Genomic DNA, 16850 nt, shown 5'->3' on the forward strand with positions numbered 1-16850 from the left:
AGATGGTAGCTGAGTAGTAATTTCACTGAACTAGTAATCTGGAATTTTCAGGTACATAGATTCAAATCCCAACATGGCAGCAGATGAAATTTAAATTCAGTTACTAAAATCTGAAATTATGAAACTAGTCTCAGTAACCATCATCAATTGTCTTAGAAACCCATCTGGTCCACGACTGTCCCTCTAGGGAAGGAAAGCATTACTCGATCTGACCTACACGTGACTCCAGACCCATAGCAATGTGGTTGACTCTTAAAGTTTATTTATTAGCATCACAAGTAGGCTTACATTAACACTGCAGTGAAGTTACTGTGAAAATCCCCTCGTCGCCACACTGCGGCGCCTATTGGGTATGCTGAGGGAGAATTTAGCATTGCCAATGCACCTAACCTGCTCGTCTTTCGGACAGTGGGAGGAAACCAGAGCACTCGGAGGAAACCCACGCAGACACGGGGAGAACATGCAGATTCCACACAGACAGTGACCCAAGCCGGGAATTGAATCCAGGTCTCTGGCGCTGTGAGGCAACAGTACTAACAACTGTGCAGCCCCTTAACTTGACTCTTAACTGCATTCCGGAATGGCCTAGCAAGCCATTCAATCCAAGGGTAGTTAGGGATGGGCAACAAACGCCGTGTCATATGGAAGGAATAAAAAAAGCAAAACATGCGGAAAAGCGCCAAATGAACATCAGTCAAGTCCAGTCCTGTTTTCCCCAGTGTTGACATTTCTTTCATTCATTTGTGGGACATGAGCATCATTGGCTGGCCAGCATTTAATGTCCATCCCTAATTGCCAAGGGCAGTTGAGAGTCAACCACATTGCTGTGGCTCTGGAGTCACATGTAGGCCAGACCAGGTAACAACGACAGATTTTCTTCCCTAAAGGACATGAGTGAACCAGATGGTTTTTTCCGACAATCAACAATGGTCATATGTAGATTCTTAATTCCAGATTTGTTTTATTATTGAATTCAAAATCCACCATCTGCCATGGCAGGATTCAAACCCGGGTCCCCAGAACATTAGCTGAGTTTCTGGATTAATAGTCTAGCGATAATACCACTAGGCCATTGCCTCCCCATCACATGCACACTTGTCAGCAAGACTCGTCAGTTGACACATCCGGTGTGGGTCTCAGCTAAAGGGCAGTGAAACCAATGGCAGGCGTCCCTAGTGCCAAGCCAGCTGACTGAATCTGGTCCTTCCTGGTCTGTCTGGCTGAGTTGCAATACCGGCGAGTGAACTCAGCGATTATAGAGTTCTGCGTATTTTCATGCTCCAAAAATCCCGACGTTTAATAGCTGAGGTCGTCAGTCGTGACCTGTTCGCAAGACTGCGACCGCCAAAAGGTGCAAAAGTAAACCTAAACCATTTTAAAATGAGGAAAAATAAAAATCACAGAATCATATTTTCTAATATCAAAATATAGCAATTTATTCAAGACATTGAATATGATTTGATGATTTGTTTTCTTTTAATGAGCACATGAGCTACATCACACATTCTGGATTAGAAGAAACAGAAAAGGTCACGTGATCTCCTCTGACCTAAACTCCTGAGAGGCTGCAAGGAGAAGGAACAAAGTCTGGCTGACAGTCTGACACAGACAATAAAAGCAACGAAAGCCAGAACACAGATTTTAAACAGATGAACTCTCTGCGTATGACAAGGAACATATTCAAAAAACCCAGAAACAAAACAAAGCAGACCCTTACATTAGACAAAGTGCACCTCACTTGGCTCTCAACAGCTTTTGTTAGCAAATAGTTTTTTTTTTAAAAAACAAAAAGGACCTAAAGCATGGCAATGAGATTAAAGAATTTAAGCTCTTGTACAGTGTTAAGATGTCTCATTTCTCGCATTTCTTTAAAACGAAGTGTCTGCTAGGTTTGTGGTTTGCCGTTCTGGCTCTTAAGGTCTGGTGTGTGTGATTAAAGGTAAAAATTACAAATATTTCTTTTGTTATTTTTTTTTTTCAAAAATACACTGGGGATCTTCCCGTGAGTCTTCTTTCCCTGTATGAAGCTGGTGACAAGTTCACCTTCTCAAATGTAAAGCACTTTTTATATGCAGTTCTCTGTAGAAGTGCCTTTTTCCAAAAGATCACGACCTGAAGCACAGTAAATGTAAGCAAGTCTATCAGCAGTTCAGAAAAGCTTAAGTTTTAAAGCCCCACAAATTCCTCCCTGCAGCTTCTAGAAACAAAATCATTCACATCCAACCCTGGTAAAAGCTTCTTTTTTTTTTTAGGAACCTACATAATACTCCAGCGTCCCTAAAACATTTTTCTTTTTAAAAACAAAAAAAACAAAAATCCAGAAAATATAAAGTGTTGCTATTACAAAGTAGCAGATTATTTCGCTGTGACCGCACACAATGTTATTCTTCATTTTCAGCAGCACTGTAGTGTCCAAACCAGAATGAGGAAAGTATATGAAGAAAGGAAAATCTACATTATTTCCTTTTTTTTCGTTGGTCTGTTTTCTGTGTTTTTTTTTTCCCACTTTTTTTTTTGGTACATCACAGCATCTGCAGTTTGGCACAATGCTCTCAGTCACGAACATAAATTGCCATCATCTGTCCTGTTGAAAACCCCAAAACATTGACTGACGCAGTTTCCTTACGTGACATTCCAAGGCTGAAGAGTTCAACTGGTGAAAATGCCAGCGCACGACTGGGTTTCCATTTGGAGGGGTTGGGGGGGGAGGGGGGGGGAGCGGGAGCTGGGGCAGGGTGAGTGGAGGGGAGGGTGTTGTTTGCAGACAATAAAATCATTTTTTTTTTTGGGAGGAGGGGGGTGTGGGGGAATCAGAATTAAAAGGACAGGGAGAGCTGGTTTTAACCGTTTCACTTTAAAAAGTCAGGTTCTTGTAGTTCTGGAGCTGACACACGGTGAAGGAGCGTGTTTGCCACCCACACATTCACTGCCGGTCTAATCTTACATCCTGTTATCCTGCTATTTTGCTATTTCCGTAGATCAAGCACACAGACCTGTGAAAATCAAAAGAAAAAACGAATTAGCAATTGTTGATCACAATTCTTCTGGGGGAAAGAAAAAGACAGCATTGATTGTTCAATCGGCTAGCCGGTTGCACTCAGAACCATGTTTTAGATGCGATTGTGACTAACCAGCAAATACTAGATTTACCCATAGAACTGTCAAAAAACTCAACTTCCATATTCCGGATTTGAGGCAATAAGAACCTGATTTAAGAGTAAAGTTCCTACTCTACGTAGTGCTATTTTTAAAATAACACTTTAGTGCAGCACGGTGGCACAGTGGTTAGCACTGCGGCCTCACAGCATCAGGGACCCGGGTTCGATTCCCAGCCTGGTCTGTGCAGACGTTCTCCCTGTGTCTGCGTGGGTTTCCTCCGGGTGCTGCGGTTTCCTCCCACAGTCCGAAAGACATGCTGGTTAGGTGCATTGGCCATGCTAAATTTTCCCTCAGTGTACCCGAACAGGCACTGGAGTGTGGCAACTAGGGAATCTTCACAGTAACTTCATTGCAGCGTTAATGTAAGCCCGCTTGTGACACTAATAAAAAAAAGCATTTGAAAGAAGCGCAGAGAGGCAGCAGTGAGTACCATCTGCAAGATTACACTGCAGGTATTCAACAAGGTTCCTTAGGCAGCACCTTCCAAACCCACCATTCCTATCATCGAGAAGGGCAAGAGCAGCAGACACCTGTGAACACCACCACCTGGAAGTTCACCCTCCAATCCACTCACCTTCCTGACTTGGAATAATATTGCCATTCTTTCACTGTGACTGAGTCCAAAACCTCCCTAACAGCACTGTGGCCGGAATTCTCTGACTGTTCACGCTGGTGGGATCATCTGGTGCCCCCTAATGTCTGTGGGGCTGTTGGTTGAATCGGTCTATGGGGCTGCTGATTGAGCCTCTTGTTTCCCTGCTCCACCCACTGTCCTCAACTGGACGGAGTTCCTGGCGGTGCTTTCTTAATGGGCCGACTGCCAGGATGTCTGTACTGGCAAACCACTGCGGCCAGTCTCGGATCCTCAGCCCCGAATTGAAGCAGAATTTGGGATTGTGACTCCATCGACAAAATTCAGCCCAATGATTAGAGTCACAGATAGAGTCAAAGAGGTTTACAGCATGGAAACAGGCCCTTCAGCCCAACTTGTCCATGCTTCCCATTTTTTTAAACCACTAAGCTAGTCCCAATTGCCCGCGCTTGGCCTATATCCCTCTATACCCATCTTACCCATGTAACTGTCTAAATGCTTTTTAAAAGACAAAATTGTATCCACCTCCACTACTACCTCTGGCAGCTCATTCCAGACACTCACCACCCTGTGTGTGAAAAAGTTGCCCCTCTGGACCCTTTTGTATCTCTCCTCTCTCACCTTAAACCTATGCCCTTCTGGATGAAATGGGCCTGGATGCCTTGAGTTTGCTTTCTAGTTAGAATGGGCCACAGCCCAATGAATAGCCAGGTTAAAGCAGCTGCAGGGACTTGCTCCAGGGGAGAGCAGAAAAATTGAAGATAGGTGGAGAGGGATGTTCTCCTGTGCTCAGGCTTAAAGCACCCCTGCTGCCCACCACTCCGAACCTGCCCTGTAATAGCTTATATTGTCCTAAAAGAAAAGTTTAATTTGACAATTACTGACATCCCTCTCCCTGCTGACCACAAAAATACCTGAAATAGGAAACACAATTCTTTGCTTCATTTGGACAAAATTCATTTCCTGTATCGCTGCTTTTCACCCTTTGCAAATGCTTTTCCTCAAGACATACCACCCTATTAAGTTGTTCAAAAGAATAAAACTCCAATAATAGCCATGCCTTTCTTCGTGCTGACTAATTTTGAGAAGACTTTGGCTCAGATTCTTCTCTCTGGTAACTGTAATACCATTTGTAAAGTACACTCTAAAATAATAGGGGGACAATTCTCCCATCCCAACGTGCTACTTTTTTCATGCATCGGGCCAGGAGAATCGCGTGTGGGCCATTTTGCAGGATTTGCGCATGCGTTCCCGACGTTCCCCATCTCCGAGTGCTGGATATCCGGCACGGTTGGGACCACACTGGAAACCGGCAGGACCGGCAGGTAAGTTATTTTAATCTTATTTGAATGCAATTTAAATGTGATTATCAGGCCCGGGGCTGAATTCCCCGGGCCCGATAGCGTCTCCCACCTTGCCAGTACCATTTCACCTCGGCGGGATTTAGAGTAGCTCCCCATTTTCGGGGAACTAGCAGGAGGCCTGCTGGAATGAAGTGGGGGGCGGGGGGGGGGAATCGGGGCCCCCCAGGGGGTCAGGCATGGGGGCGGGGCAAAGTGCCCATGCGCAAGGAGCACCTGGGCACTGCCCACCGGGCATGGGGCAGTGCCAAGAGGGTGGGGCTTTGGAGCATCCCCTGGGGGTGGGGGTCACTCTGCCACTGGGATCAGTTAGGACTGAAGGGAGGCCAGCGATCGGGGTGAGCTGGGGTGAGGTCTGCCATTGGGGTTAGGGTTAGGGGGGCATTGGAGATCGGGGTGCTCCGTGATGGGATGGCGGGGTGAGTGGGGCTGGTTGTCGGGGCTGGCCCGGGAATGGTCATGGGGGCCGCGATCGGGCCATTGGGGGGTGGTGCTGCTGCAGGGGCAGCACTGCAGGCTGACAGACTGGGGCCACTACTCATGCGCAGAGTTCCGGAACTTTCAGACTCTGGTGCAAATAGGCCCCGCCCCTCGAGCTTTTAATGATATTCACGATCGTGACCTCAGATTCGATCCTGAACTCCCATTGGAAAAACAATCGTGATTTACACCAGTTTTCCCGCAAATTCAGCACTTCAAACTTTTTTGGGAGAATTGCCCCCGAGATGTTTTCTTTCAGTCTCTATTTAACGTGGAATAAAACATGTTTAATATGTAGCAAGACTTGGCATTATAATTGGCAAATATTGGAAATTCCAGTACGAATAGCAAATCCCATATTGACCGCTAAATCTCGCGAGAAGCCAAAAACGAGATTTGTGCGGGCGAGATTTCAGTTCAGGATCTTCCCTGTCCCCCTCCTGACGGGATCAGGTTAACGCTTCAGAAGGGCGCGAGCCTGATTAACATATCTTAGCATCGATTATAATGTATTTAGTGGGCTTGATGTTGCTATTTCCGCTCGCCACCTATTTTCCCACCCAGCCAGCGTGATGTCACACCGGTGCAGATCACTCCTGGTTTTCATTTGATGACAATGCTGGGCACACGCAGGAAAGTATAGCCCCCAGGTGGCAAGGGATATCCTCAGCATTGCCAACCTGGCAGCGCCAGGGGGTGGGGGGGGTGCCCTCTAGGTAAACTACTGGGCGGTTCCCTTACATTTGGATGGGTGGGGGGCACTGATGCATGTTGGGGGAGGATATGGGGGGGGGGGGGGGGGGTGTCCTGATACCTATTGGGGGAATGCCTAGGTGGTGGGTGAGGGAGGTGGGAATGCCATGGTGGGGGCGTGGTGAAGCCTGTGTGCCAGTTAGGATGGGATATCGCTGTGGGGGGAAGGCGGGGAGGTAGTTTATCTTTTGTGCAGATTGGGGCGCCCTTTAAAGATGGTGCACCAATCTCAATGGAGCCGGCCATGCCAGCTCTATCTGGCCCTGTCAGAGTGATGCCACAAACCATGCCTCCAGATTCTGCGGGCACTGAGTGCCAGAGAATCTGGAGAGAAAACGCGTCAGTTTTCAGTCTGAAACTGACACTCTGACAAATTTTGGGACGATTCCACCCAATTATCTTTATTATTTTTAACAACTTCATTGTGGTTGTGACAGTAATTGTTCCTGCTATACGCTGTAGAAAAACACTGCAATATAATCAGAGGGCCAGATGCCCTCAATATCACAGAATACAAGACAAGCTATTTTAATAAGTGTCATGTGAACCGTGACATTTTTCTCACAGCCCCATGAAACTACCTATTAAGTATCTTTTTAAAATATAATACAACACTGTATATACAAACATAACTGTTCTTACTGGGGTGACTGTTCATTAATGTATTGAGTCATTGATAGACTGCCGAAATGAGAGACATGGCAATCTAAGGAGGTAGTTTTCTCTAAAGTAGGATTTTTAGTCCATTTATTTGAATTGGCCTTGCCAGATTAAAATAAACATCATATCCAATTGGTCGAGAGACAAACACTGCGTCTAAAGGGATAGGGCGGCACGGTGGCACAGTGGCTAGCACTGCTGCCTCACAGTGCCAGGGACCCAGACTCGACTTCTGGCTCGGGTCACTGTCTGTGTGGAGTCTGCACATTCTCCCCGTGTCTGCATGGGTTTCCTCCGGGTGCTTCGGTTTCCCCCCACAGTCTGAAAGACGTGCTGGTTAGGTGCATTGGCCATGCAAAATTCTCCCTCTGAACAGGTGCCTAAGTGTGGCGACTAAGGGATTTTCACAGTAACTTCATTGCAGTGTTAATGTAAGCCTACTTGTGACAATAAATTAACCTTCAAATATACTTTGAGCATATGTAATAGATTTAATAGATATAAATTTGTTACATGGCTTGTATAGCACAGTTTATCTGATAATCCACAGACCCCGTTAATGGATAAGAACAGCACAAAGTTACGTATGGCTTGTATGGAAGTGCCTGAACTCCTGGAAGAATTCTGTTACAGTTTTCTTAAAGGTTCTGGCATTTATAAATCTATAATGTAACAGATATAAGCTTGGCTTTAGTTCTTCCACATGAATCACTGAGGCTCCAGTTTCTACTATCTCAAAGGACTGAATTTTACAGCCCTGTGCGGCATGTTGCTCTCTGGCCAAGAAAACAAATCAAATCCCCAGAGGAAACTTCCTCCAATCTTTCCTGTTTGGTAGAAGTTATTCCTATTCCCAGATTATGACAACTTTAATTATGAGCCCCTGTAACTTTACTCAATCTCGATTTGCTGGAAGCTTCAACATGAACTATTGTTTCCTTTTTATTCAGATTCTCTGTTAATAATGTTTAATTTTTTTCTCCAATTCAAGTATTCTGATGCCTGATTCATCCATTATATCAAGTAAATTAGCTAACACCTTTGACAAAGGGTCATCTGGACTCGCAACATCAGCTCTTTTCTCTCCTTACAGATGCTGCCAGACCTGCTGAGATTTTCCAGCATTTTCTCTTTTGGTTTTTCTTTCGGTTAGCTAACACCTTGATTTGTGCAACATCTCTGTCTCTCCCAATTAATTTTGAGCAGTACACTTGGTTGACATGGTAAATGCAGTAACAAAAATTCCTCTACAATTTAAAATACGAGTGATCCAATTTCTAGAAACCTGCCCCAATTTTAAAATCCATTGGCTTTACTACCTAAGCTGCTCTGTGTCTCCTGGTTGATGTAATATTTAATATCTCCCAACACAGCCCGATTGTTTCATCAGCTTGCTTCCCTGATCTCTCCAGCTATATATAGAATCACAGAATCCCTCCAGTGCATGAGTAGGCCATTCAGCCCACTGAGACTGCACTGACTCTCCAACAGAGCATCTTACCCTGGCCCTATCCCTGTTCCTGCATCTATTTACCCCGTTGATCCCCTTAACCTACACATTTGGGACATTAAGGGACAATTTAGCATGGCCAATCCGCCTAACCTGCACATCTTTGGAGTGTGCAAGGAAACCGGAGCTCCCGGAGGAAACCCATGCAGACATGGGGAGAACATGCAAACTCCGCACAGTCAACCAAGGCTGGAATTGAACCTGTGTCCCTGGCACTTCCAGGCAGCAGTGCTAATTACTGCACCGTCCACCCCCACCTTTGCTTGAACTTTGCTATTTACTCTTAAAAGTTAACACATTCACTGCTTCAATAGCAAACAGACTGGATGGATGATCGTAAAATGAGTCGGATTGCCTTCCACAGCAATAGTTATTTTGTAATAATGCATCTTTTTGTTGAATATCTTTTTTTAAAAAGTAATTTTATGTGAGGGAATGTGCTATTAAGGGAATCACGTACACATTTTAAAATGTCTGTTTTGGATCACTTGTATGCAAGGTTCACTGACAGATACATAGAGCAAAAACCTTTCAATCACTTGCAGGTAGCGGGTGCAGACAGACTCTAAATTGAACAGCATAAATACTTACAGAGCCATCTGATGCACTTGCTCCCACTTTGTCCCCTGATGCATTCCAGCACACTTCAAAGATTCCCCCGGTCCCTCTGTAGCTGTGCACTAGAGCTCCCGTCTACGAAAACAAACACATTGATTTGTTGGAATACCGAGAAAACACTTCAGGTGAATGTTTTTGAAATGGATCTACTTTGATTGCTGACATTTTTAAATGTCAATGACAGTCTGACAAGTTCCAGGTTAAACTTAATTATGATCCTGATCACCGTCTTCCTTTCCACAGGAGTCACAGTTGTCTGCTTCAAATGTTGAGCAATTTTTTTTGTCCTTTACACCACAATGTATTCAATTAAAAGTGAGGTGACGCAGTCCATTTATATTTCAGAAATAACTGGCTTCCCTTTACCGCCAGTGCTCACATGGAAAGAATCTTTGCAACAACATGGCCGAAATAAGAACATAAGAACTAGGAGCAGGCCATCTGGCCCCTCGAGTCTGCTCCGCCATTCAATTAGATCATGGTTGAACTTTTCGTGGACTCAGCTCCACTTACCCGCCCGCTCACCATAATCCTTAATTCCTTTACTGTTCAAAAATCTATCTATCCTTGCCTTAAAAACATTCAATGAGGTCGCCTCAACTGCTTCACTGGGCAGGGAATTCCACAGATTCACAAACCTTTGGGTGAAGAGGTTCCTCTTCAACTCAGTCCTAAATCTGCTCCCCGTTATTTTGAGGCCATGGCCCCTAGTTCCAGTTTCACCCGCCAGTGGAAACAACCTCCCTACTTCTACCTTATCTATTCCCTTCATAACCTTATATGTTTCTATAAGATCTCCCCTCATTCTTCTGAATTTCAATGAGTAAAGCCCCAGTCTACTCAGTCTCTCCTCATAAGCCAACCCTCTCAACTCCAGAATCAATCTGGTGAATCTCCTCTGCACCCCCTCCAGTGCCAGTATATCCTTTCTCAAGTAAGGAGACAAAAACTGTGCACAGTACTCCAGGTGTGGCCTCACCAGCACCTTATACAGCTGCAAATCTCGCTTCTTTTAAAAAAATCTAAAACGCAACTATTATTCTAAAACAATTTAACGATTTCTCTAATCTGACTGTGGTCAGTGTTGCAAATGGTATTGTCTCTCTTACCTGAGTGTTCCATATGTGGACACATTTGTCGAATGACCCACTGGCTAGATATTTGCCATCAGGGCTGAATGCTACACTATAGACAGGTTCTTGGTGCATGGTTAAAGTGTGAAGGCAGACTCCTCTTTCCACATCCCATAGGCGAACAGTAGAATCAAATGAAGCACTGAAAGATAAAAGGTAAAAGTAATTTTGATTCGATGGCAACCTGCCCAACTACTGCACATGGTTTTAAGCCATTGGGTATATCAATGTGAGAAGAAAATGAGCCATTTAAGGACATAGGCAAGAAAATTTCCTTATTACTTGTGGCTTGTCCAACAGTACTCATTGTCAAAGATCTGGAGGGGCGGGATTTGATTTGATTTGATTTATTATTGTCACATGTATTATACAGTGAAAAGTATTGTTTCTTGCATGCTATACAGACAAAGCATACCGTTCACAGAGAAGGAAATAAGAGTGCAGAATGTAGTGTGACAGTCATAGCTAGAGAAAGATCAACTTAGTGCATGGTAGATCCATTCAAAAGTCTGATGGCAGCGGGGAAGAAGCTGTCCTTGTGTCGGTTGATATGAGACCTCAGGCTTTTGTATCTTTTTCCCGTCGGAAGAAGGTGGAAGAGAGTACGTCTGTGGTGTGTGGGGTCCTTAATTATGCTGGCTGCTTTTCTGAGGCAGAGGAAAGTGTAGACAGAGTCAATGGAGGGGAGACTGGTTTGTGCGATGGACTGGGTTTCAATCACAACCCTTTGTAGTTCCTTGCGGTCTTGGGCAGAGCAGCAGCCATACCAAGCTGTGACACAACCAGAAAGAATGCTTTCATTGGTGCACCTGTAAAAGTTGGTGAGAGTTGTAGCTGACATGCCAAAAAACCTGAAGCTCTCGACCATTTCTACTTCTTCTAGATAGGGGCACGTCCTCCACTATGCTTCCTGAAGTCGATAACTATCTCCTTCATTTTGTTGACATTAAGGGAGAGATTATTGCCATCGCACCAGTTCACCAGATTCTCTATTTCATTGCTGTACTCTGTCTCGTCATTGTTTGAGATTCGTCCCATTTCGTGGTGTCATCAGCAAACCTGAAAATCGAGTTGGAGGGGAATTTGGCCACACAGTCATAGGTGTATAAGGAGTATAGCAGGGGGCTGAGAACACAGCCTTGTGGGGCACCGGTGTTGAGGATGATCGTGGAGGAGATGTTGTTGCCTGTCCTTACTGATTGCGATTTGTGCGTTAGAAAGTTCAGGATCCAGTCGCAGAGGGAGGAGCCGAGCCCCAGGCCATGGAGTTTGGAGATGAGTGCCGTAGGAATTATGGTGTTGAAGGCTGAGCTGTAGTCAAGCCCCAAGGACGGAAAATCCTGCCCGAGATCAGCGGACCTTTGCATTGAGGAGTCGCAAACCTGGGCTCCAGAAAGAAAAAATAAGCTTGGGCTTCCACTCTGCCTAATGACCTGAGTGAAAAGTGTGTGGGGATGTCTGGTGAGAATAAGATTGAGCTTAGCTGAGGTGATTGAAGGGCTCGTCAACACTTGCTCTTTTGACTCACACATCCAGCACAGCCACTTGTGTGAAGTAGCAGAGAGCCGTTGGCCCGCTTGAAACGGTGCTGAGTTAAAAAGCTTCCGCCTCGGTAGGGAGTTGAAAGACAAAAGCCTGGAGGAGGAGATGATTTTGGTTGTTGAGTAAATGGTGTTTTGATAATGGCTGGATCATTTTTTAAAAATCTGTGTCAGCTGATTAGGACTTTCACAGTACGCTCATTGGGTAAGTCTTCACTATTCGCTCAGTGGTGGGTGAGCACGCTACCATTTCTCTATAGATTTGGGCTCACATCCAGCTCAAATTACAGGACAGAAACCATCCTATGTGTGTTGGTGCCACAATCCAGTTCTCATTGGGTAAAGGTCTACTCAAGAGAAAACCCATAATTGATTGAGGAAAGACTTTGGGCTGGGAATATTCGCCCTGCCGTGGCGGAATCCGAGATTCAGTGGCCCAGCCAACAGTCCATTGACTTTTGACGGGACTAGATGGACCTTGGAGCGGATGGGACTGGAAAATCTCAACCGTTGAAACTTTAAACTGAAAGCTGAATAGTTCATGTTCTGTCTTTGTGCTAATTCACTTTTAACTTTACTGTTTATTCTAACTATATATCAGTTACACTTTACTGATCTCTATGCCAGCCAGATCCCATTGTTAATTTTGGAGATGGGGACACATCGGGGACAAATGTGGGCCGGAATTCTCTGATGTTGTACGTATGTCCCACCAGCACTACCAGCAAGAACGGAGAATTTGGCGCTCAGCCAAATCTTCATTGACAACACCAAAAACGGAGAATCCCAGCCGCGGACGAGGTCGCAGAATTCTGACCCTGATCTTTGATTGGCCATAAACTGTCACTAAAGATGTGCTTTGCCACCTATCAGTGGCTCATGGACGTGGCCATGGGATGCAATTGCGTAATGGTATTATCGCTAGGCTATTAATCCAGAAACTCAGCTAATATTTTGGGGACCTGAGTTCGAATTCTGCCACAGCCAATGGTGGAATTTGAATTCAATAAAAAAAATCTGGAATTAAGAACCTATTGATGACCATTGTCGATAGAGGAGAAAAACCCACCTTGTTCACTAATGTCCTTTAGGGAAGGAAGTCTACTGTCCTTACCTGGTCAGGCCTACCTGTGACTCCAGAGCCACAGCAATGTGGCTGACTCTTAACTGCCCTCTGAAATGACCTAGCCAAGGGCAACTAGCGATGGGCAGCCAGCCAGCGATGGCCATGCTCCACGAATGAATAAAGAAAAATTGCTATTTTTGAAGTTCCAAAAAAAAAGAACACCAATTGCCAACAGGGGATGGTGTGGTAAACTGCCAGACCAGATGGTCCAGTTATTGGGGAACATGCTCATTTTCATTTCCATTTGACATCAATGGAGGTGAAGGTGAAAATTGATGTTTATCTTCTCCATAACGCTGTACCTGCCTTCCTCTAGTGAAAATTAAATGTAAATTAAATGAAAATAAGTGTTACACTGAGGCGTGTCTGCCGAGTCGAGGAATTTCGCAACTTCAGCTAATCCGGCTCAGATATTTCATCCTGTAATGTATGGTCTAGTTGCAATGGATCGCGATTTAATTGTCAATTTCCTTTTGAACTCTGACCTCCAGCTTAGGTCCACAGCAGAAGCGCCATGGCTGCACTCAGCCTCCATTGGTAGCACTGGGCTTAGCATGGGCACACCTGACAACAGGATTGCTGAGGTATCTGCCTTTCGGTCAACTGGATGGAGACTCAGCAGATCTGTGTTCTGCTCCAATTTACCAGAGGTTGCTGGATTTATGTTGAGAGTGCGTGCAGTTTATATGGCAAAATTTCTTCCCTGCTCAAGTCAAATGAGTCGTTTTAGCTGAGGGTTGCGTCTGCGGATGTTGCAGGAGCAAGATGGCATCTCGTTCTGTCAGCCTGAAACTACCATGGCTCAATTCCGTGTGTCAACTTCCTACGAGGCACCTTATGTACAACTTAGACATCTGTACCACAAGTGCATTGGTTTTACTGAACATTTATTTATCCAATTCTCGGTTATTTCTTCGACTATGTGCATACTTTACACACATTTTTAAAAATGTCACTCTTACCTGGCTAACATGATATAAGAGTTTGGGTTGTTGGTGCCTGGACCAGTGGGACTCCATTTTATAGTGTAGATTTCTTTATTGTGAGCCTGTAAGTCGTGTACACAAGAGTCCTGCTTCATATTCCAGATCTGTAGGAGATACAATAGTATGGTGATCTGTGCTGACTGCAAGTCTTAAATTGTTAAAAATGCCACGTATCATCGATATGGAAAATAAATGTAAGACAAATTTGAAGGCTATGGAAGATACCTACATCATTTTTAGGCTCTTCACACATTATCAAGGTTGAATTGAAGGAGGAATGTTAAATTATATGGTTAGCACTGTTATTCCATTGTTTCTTTTTTTGCAATTACATGTTCTCATTCTCCCTTTCGAACAATTTAAGTTTAAAACATGATATGCAACATGACATTGGTGTTACCCCAGAACTCACTCCAGTGTAACTGATTCAAATAAATTAAATTATCTGTGACTATAGCACATTAATCAGCTTACTGTATGTTATTCTAATACGTGTATTGCTATTGCAGTAAGGCAGAAGCTAAATCATCTTGCGGTCTGCTATTTAACACTGTGGGTGGAATCTTACCAAAATCTGTCACAAGAGTCAGGTTCTGAGTGAAAACGGGCGTGTATCTATCCAGATGCACAGTCAAGGTTTCAGACCAGATTTTCTAGCACTTAGAGCACAGAAAGTCTGGGGGCATGATTTACGCATTCAGTGTGATGGGACTGAGAAGAACCAGCAAGACCGGCTCTTCAGCGCTGGAAATAAACCCCCTCTCCCCCCCCACCACACCTCATATGGACGGATCCTCCCTTCCCCCCAACACCACCACAGAGATATCAGGGGCTCTCTTTTCCTAACACCCCCACCACTGTGGCAGTATTGTGGGCACTCTCCTCCCGGCACGGTAGCACAGTGGTTAGCACTGTTGTCTCACAGCGCCAGGGACCCGTGCCAATTCCGGCCTTAGGTCACTGTGTGGAGTTTGCACATTCTCTCCGTGTCTGCGTGGGTTTCCTCTGGGTGCTCCGGTTTCCTCCCATGGTCCAAAGATGTGCGGGTTAGGTTGATTGGCCATGCTAAATTGACCCTAGTGCCAAGGGATTAACAGGGTAAATATGTGGGGTTACGGGAATAGGGCCTGGGTGGGATTGTTGTTGGTGGAGACTCAATGGGCCGCATGGCCTCCTTCTGCACTGTAGGGATTCTTTGATCTTCTACGATCTCATGCTCATCGACCCGTCCCTTCACAACCATCATCACCCCAGCCCTCCACAGTTATCATCCCCACATGTCCACTGCTTCCATGGTCCTGCCCCAGATCTGCCCCCAGCACAAGTTGGCACTGCTACGTTGACACCTGCCAACCTGTGCCAGGGCAGTGCCAACCTCTGCCAGGGCATTGCCTGGGTATGTCCTTCTCCTCCTAGGGGTTATACTTACCATAGCACCCCTAGCATATTCCCCTCGACTGATTCCCATTCTTGTATAGATATTGTAAACCTCGCTGAGATGACGTCACATTGGTGAGGTACAAACGTTTAGTGGGGAGGGATTATGTGGCTGAATTGCCCTTTAATAATATGTATTAAAATAGATGGAAATGAGGTTCCTGCTCACAAAGGGCATGAATTCTCATGAAATCACTGGCAAGGGGGAAATTGGGAAACAAGATTCTCACTTTGTGTCCATGTCACTGTTGTGCTTGCGGTGTATGAGGGCAAATGAATCACCCACTATGGGTGACGATGTCTCTGATGTAGGCAAAGGGCCGATGTCAGATGGGAAAAGCAGCGTGTGAAATTTGAAGAAAAATAACACATGCAGGGATTCCACATCCTTTTGCTGGCGGGCAGCCTCTGATTCACCCGCCCAGCCATCAACTCTGTGATTCGATGCTTGGGCCAGCATTTTTAAAGGCCGCCTCAGTGCACAGCGAGCACTCTAGGAAACAAGCTTCACCCTGGTGCACCCATGCCATATTGGAAAGGTGTCCATCAAGTTTTAAAGTTAATTTATCAGTGTCACAAGTAGGCTTACATTAACACTGCAATGAAGTTACTGTGAAAATCCCCTAGTCGCTGCGCTCCAGCACCTGTTTGGGTACACTGAGGGAGAATTTAGCACAGCCAATGCATCTAACCAACACTCGTTTGGACTGTGGGAGGAAACCAGAGCACTCAGAGGAAACCCACGCAGAGAATGTGCAGACTCTGCATAGACAGTGTCCTAAGCCGGGAATCGAACCCGGGTCCCTGGCGCTCCGAGGCAGCCATGCTAACCACTGTGCCACCATGCCACCCTGATCACTGACCCACGATTAAAGAAAGAAGGCGAATTTCCTGGAAATGAAGACGGATCTCCAGGAACATTCTGAGGCCGGAAGATGGACCCCCTTCCAGGGCAACCCAATCTGGAAAGTTCCCCTGCATAAGCTCCCCCGACTCATTGCTGCAGCTTTCCAGGGTCCAGTGTTGAGGGCGGCCTCCATCCTGAATTCTGGAGGCAGCCACTGTCATCGCTCAGGTTAGTCCCGTCACATTGTTCCAGACCGGTTTCACGTTGGCGTGTTTTCCTGCTGGCATCATAGAGAATCTGGCATTGGGCGTTCATCTGCGTCCCATTAATAGGACGCAGACAATGGCCTCTGGTGGGTTTTCCAACCCGCCATGGTGGGCATCATCAGTGGAAGATCCCGCTATAAATTCACGCCGACGTAAACATTTCTGGGCCTCCCGTCATATTCTCCCCCTCCCCCACCCACCCGCCCCTGCCATCGGTGGGAGCCTGGGAGAATTCTGCCCTGCAACTTGCTGAAGACTGAACTTTGGTGAAATGACTGCCACAGCACCACTTTGAAGCATTCAGAGTAGTTGGAATGTGTGATCCTATCAGGGATTACTGCTTGCTTGTCAGCCATTCTGAACATGTATAATCTGCTAATA

At 45.6% G+C, this 16850-nt stretch overlaps 1 protein-coding gene across 7 annotated transcripts in view; it reads right to left on the reverse strand.

Moving 5' to 3' along the window:
• Positions 1-1452: 1452 nt before the first annotated feature.
• LOC144499821 (F-box-like/WD repeat-containing protein TBL1XR1) overlaps positions 1453-16850 on the reverse strand; it is a 385459-nt gene continuing 370061 nt past the window's right edge. For all 7 annotated transcript variants that reach the window (XM_078222335.1, XM_078222337.1, XM_078222340.1 and 4 more), the window contains 4 exons: positions 13896-14023; positions 10243-10408; positions 9107-9208; positions 1453-2993 (listed from right to left, as the gene is read on the reverse strand). In XM_078222335.1, coding sequence (XP_078078461.1) covers positions 2967-2993; positions 9107-9208; positions 10243-10408; positions 13896-14023 — 423 coding nt within the window. In that variant the 3' untranslated portion in view covers positions 1453-2966. The remainder of the gene's footprint in view (positions 2994-9106; positions 9209-10242; positions 10409-13895; positions 14024-16850) is intronic.

Source organism: Mustelus asterias, chromosome 10 (genome assembly GCF_964213995.1).
Source record: "Mustelus asterias chromosome 10, sMusAst1.hap1.1, whole genome shotgun sequence".
NCBI lineage: Eukaryota > Metazoa > Chordata > Chondrichthyes > Carcharhiniformes > Triakidae > Mustelus > Mustelus asterias.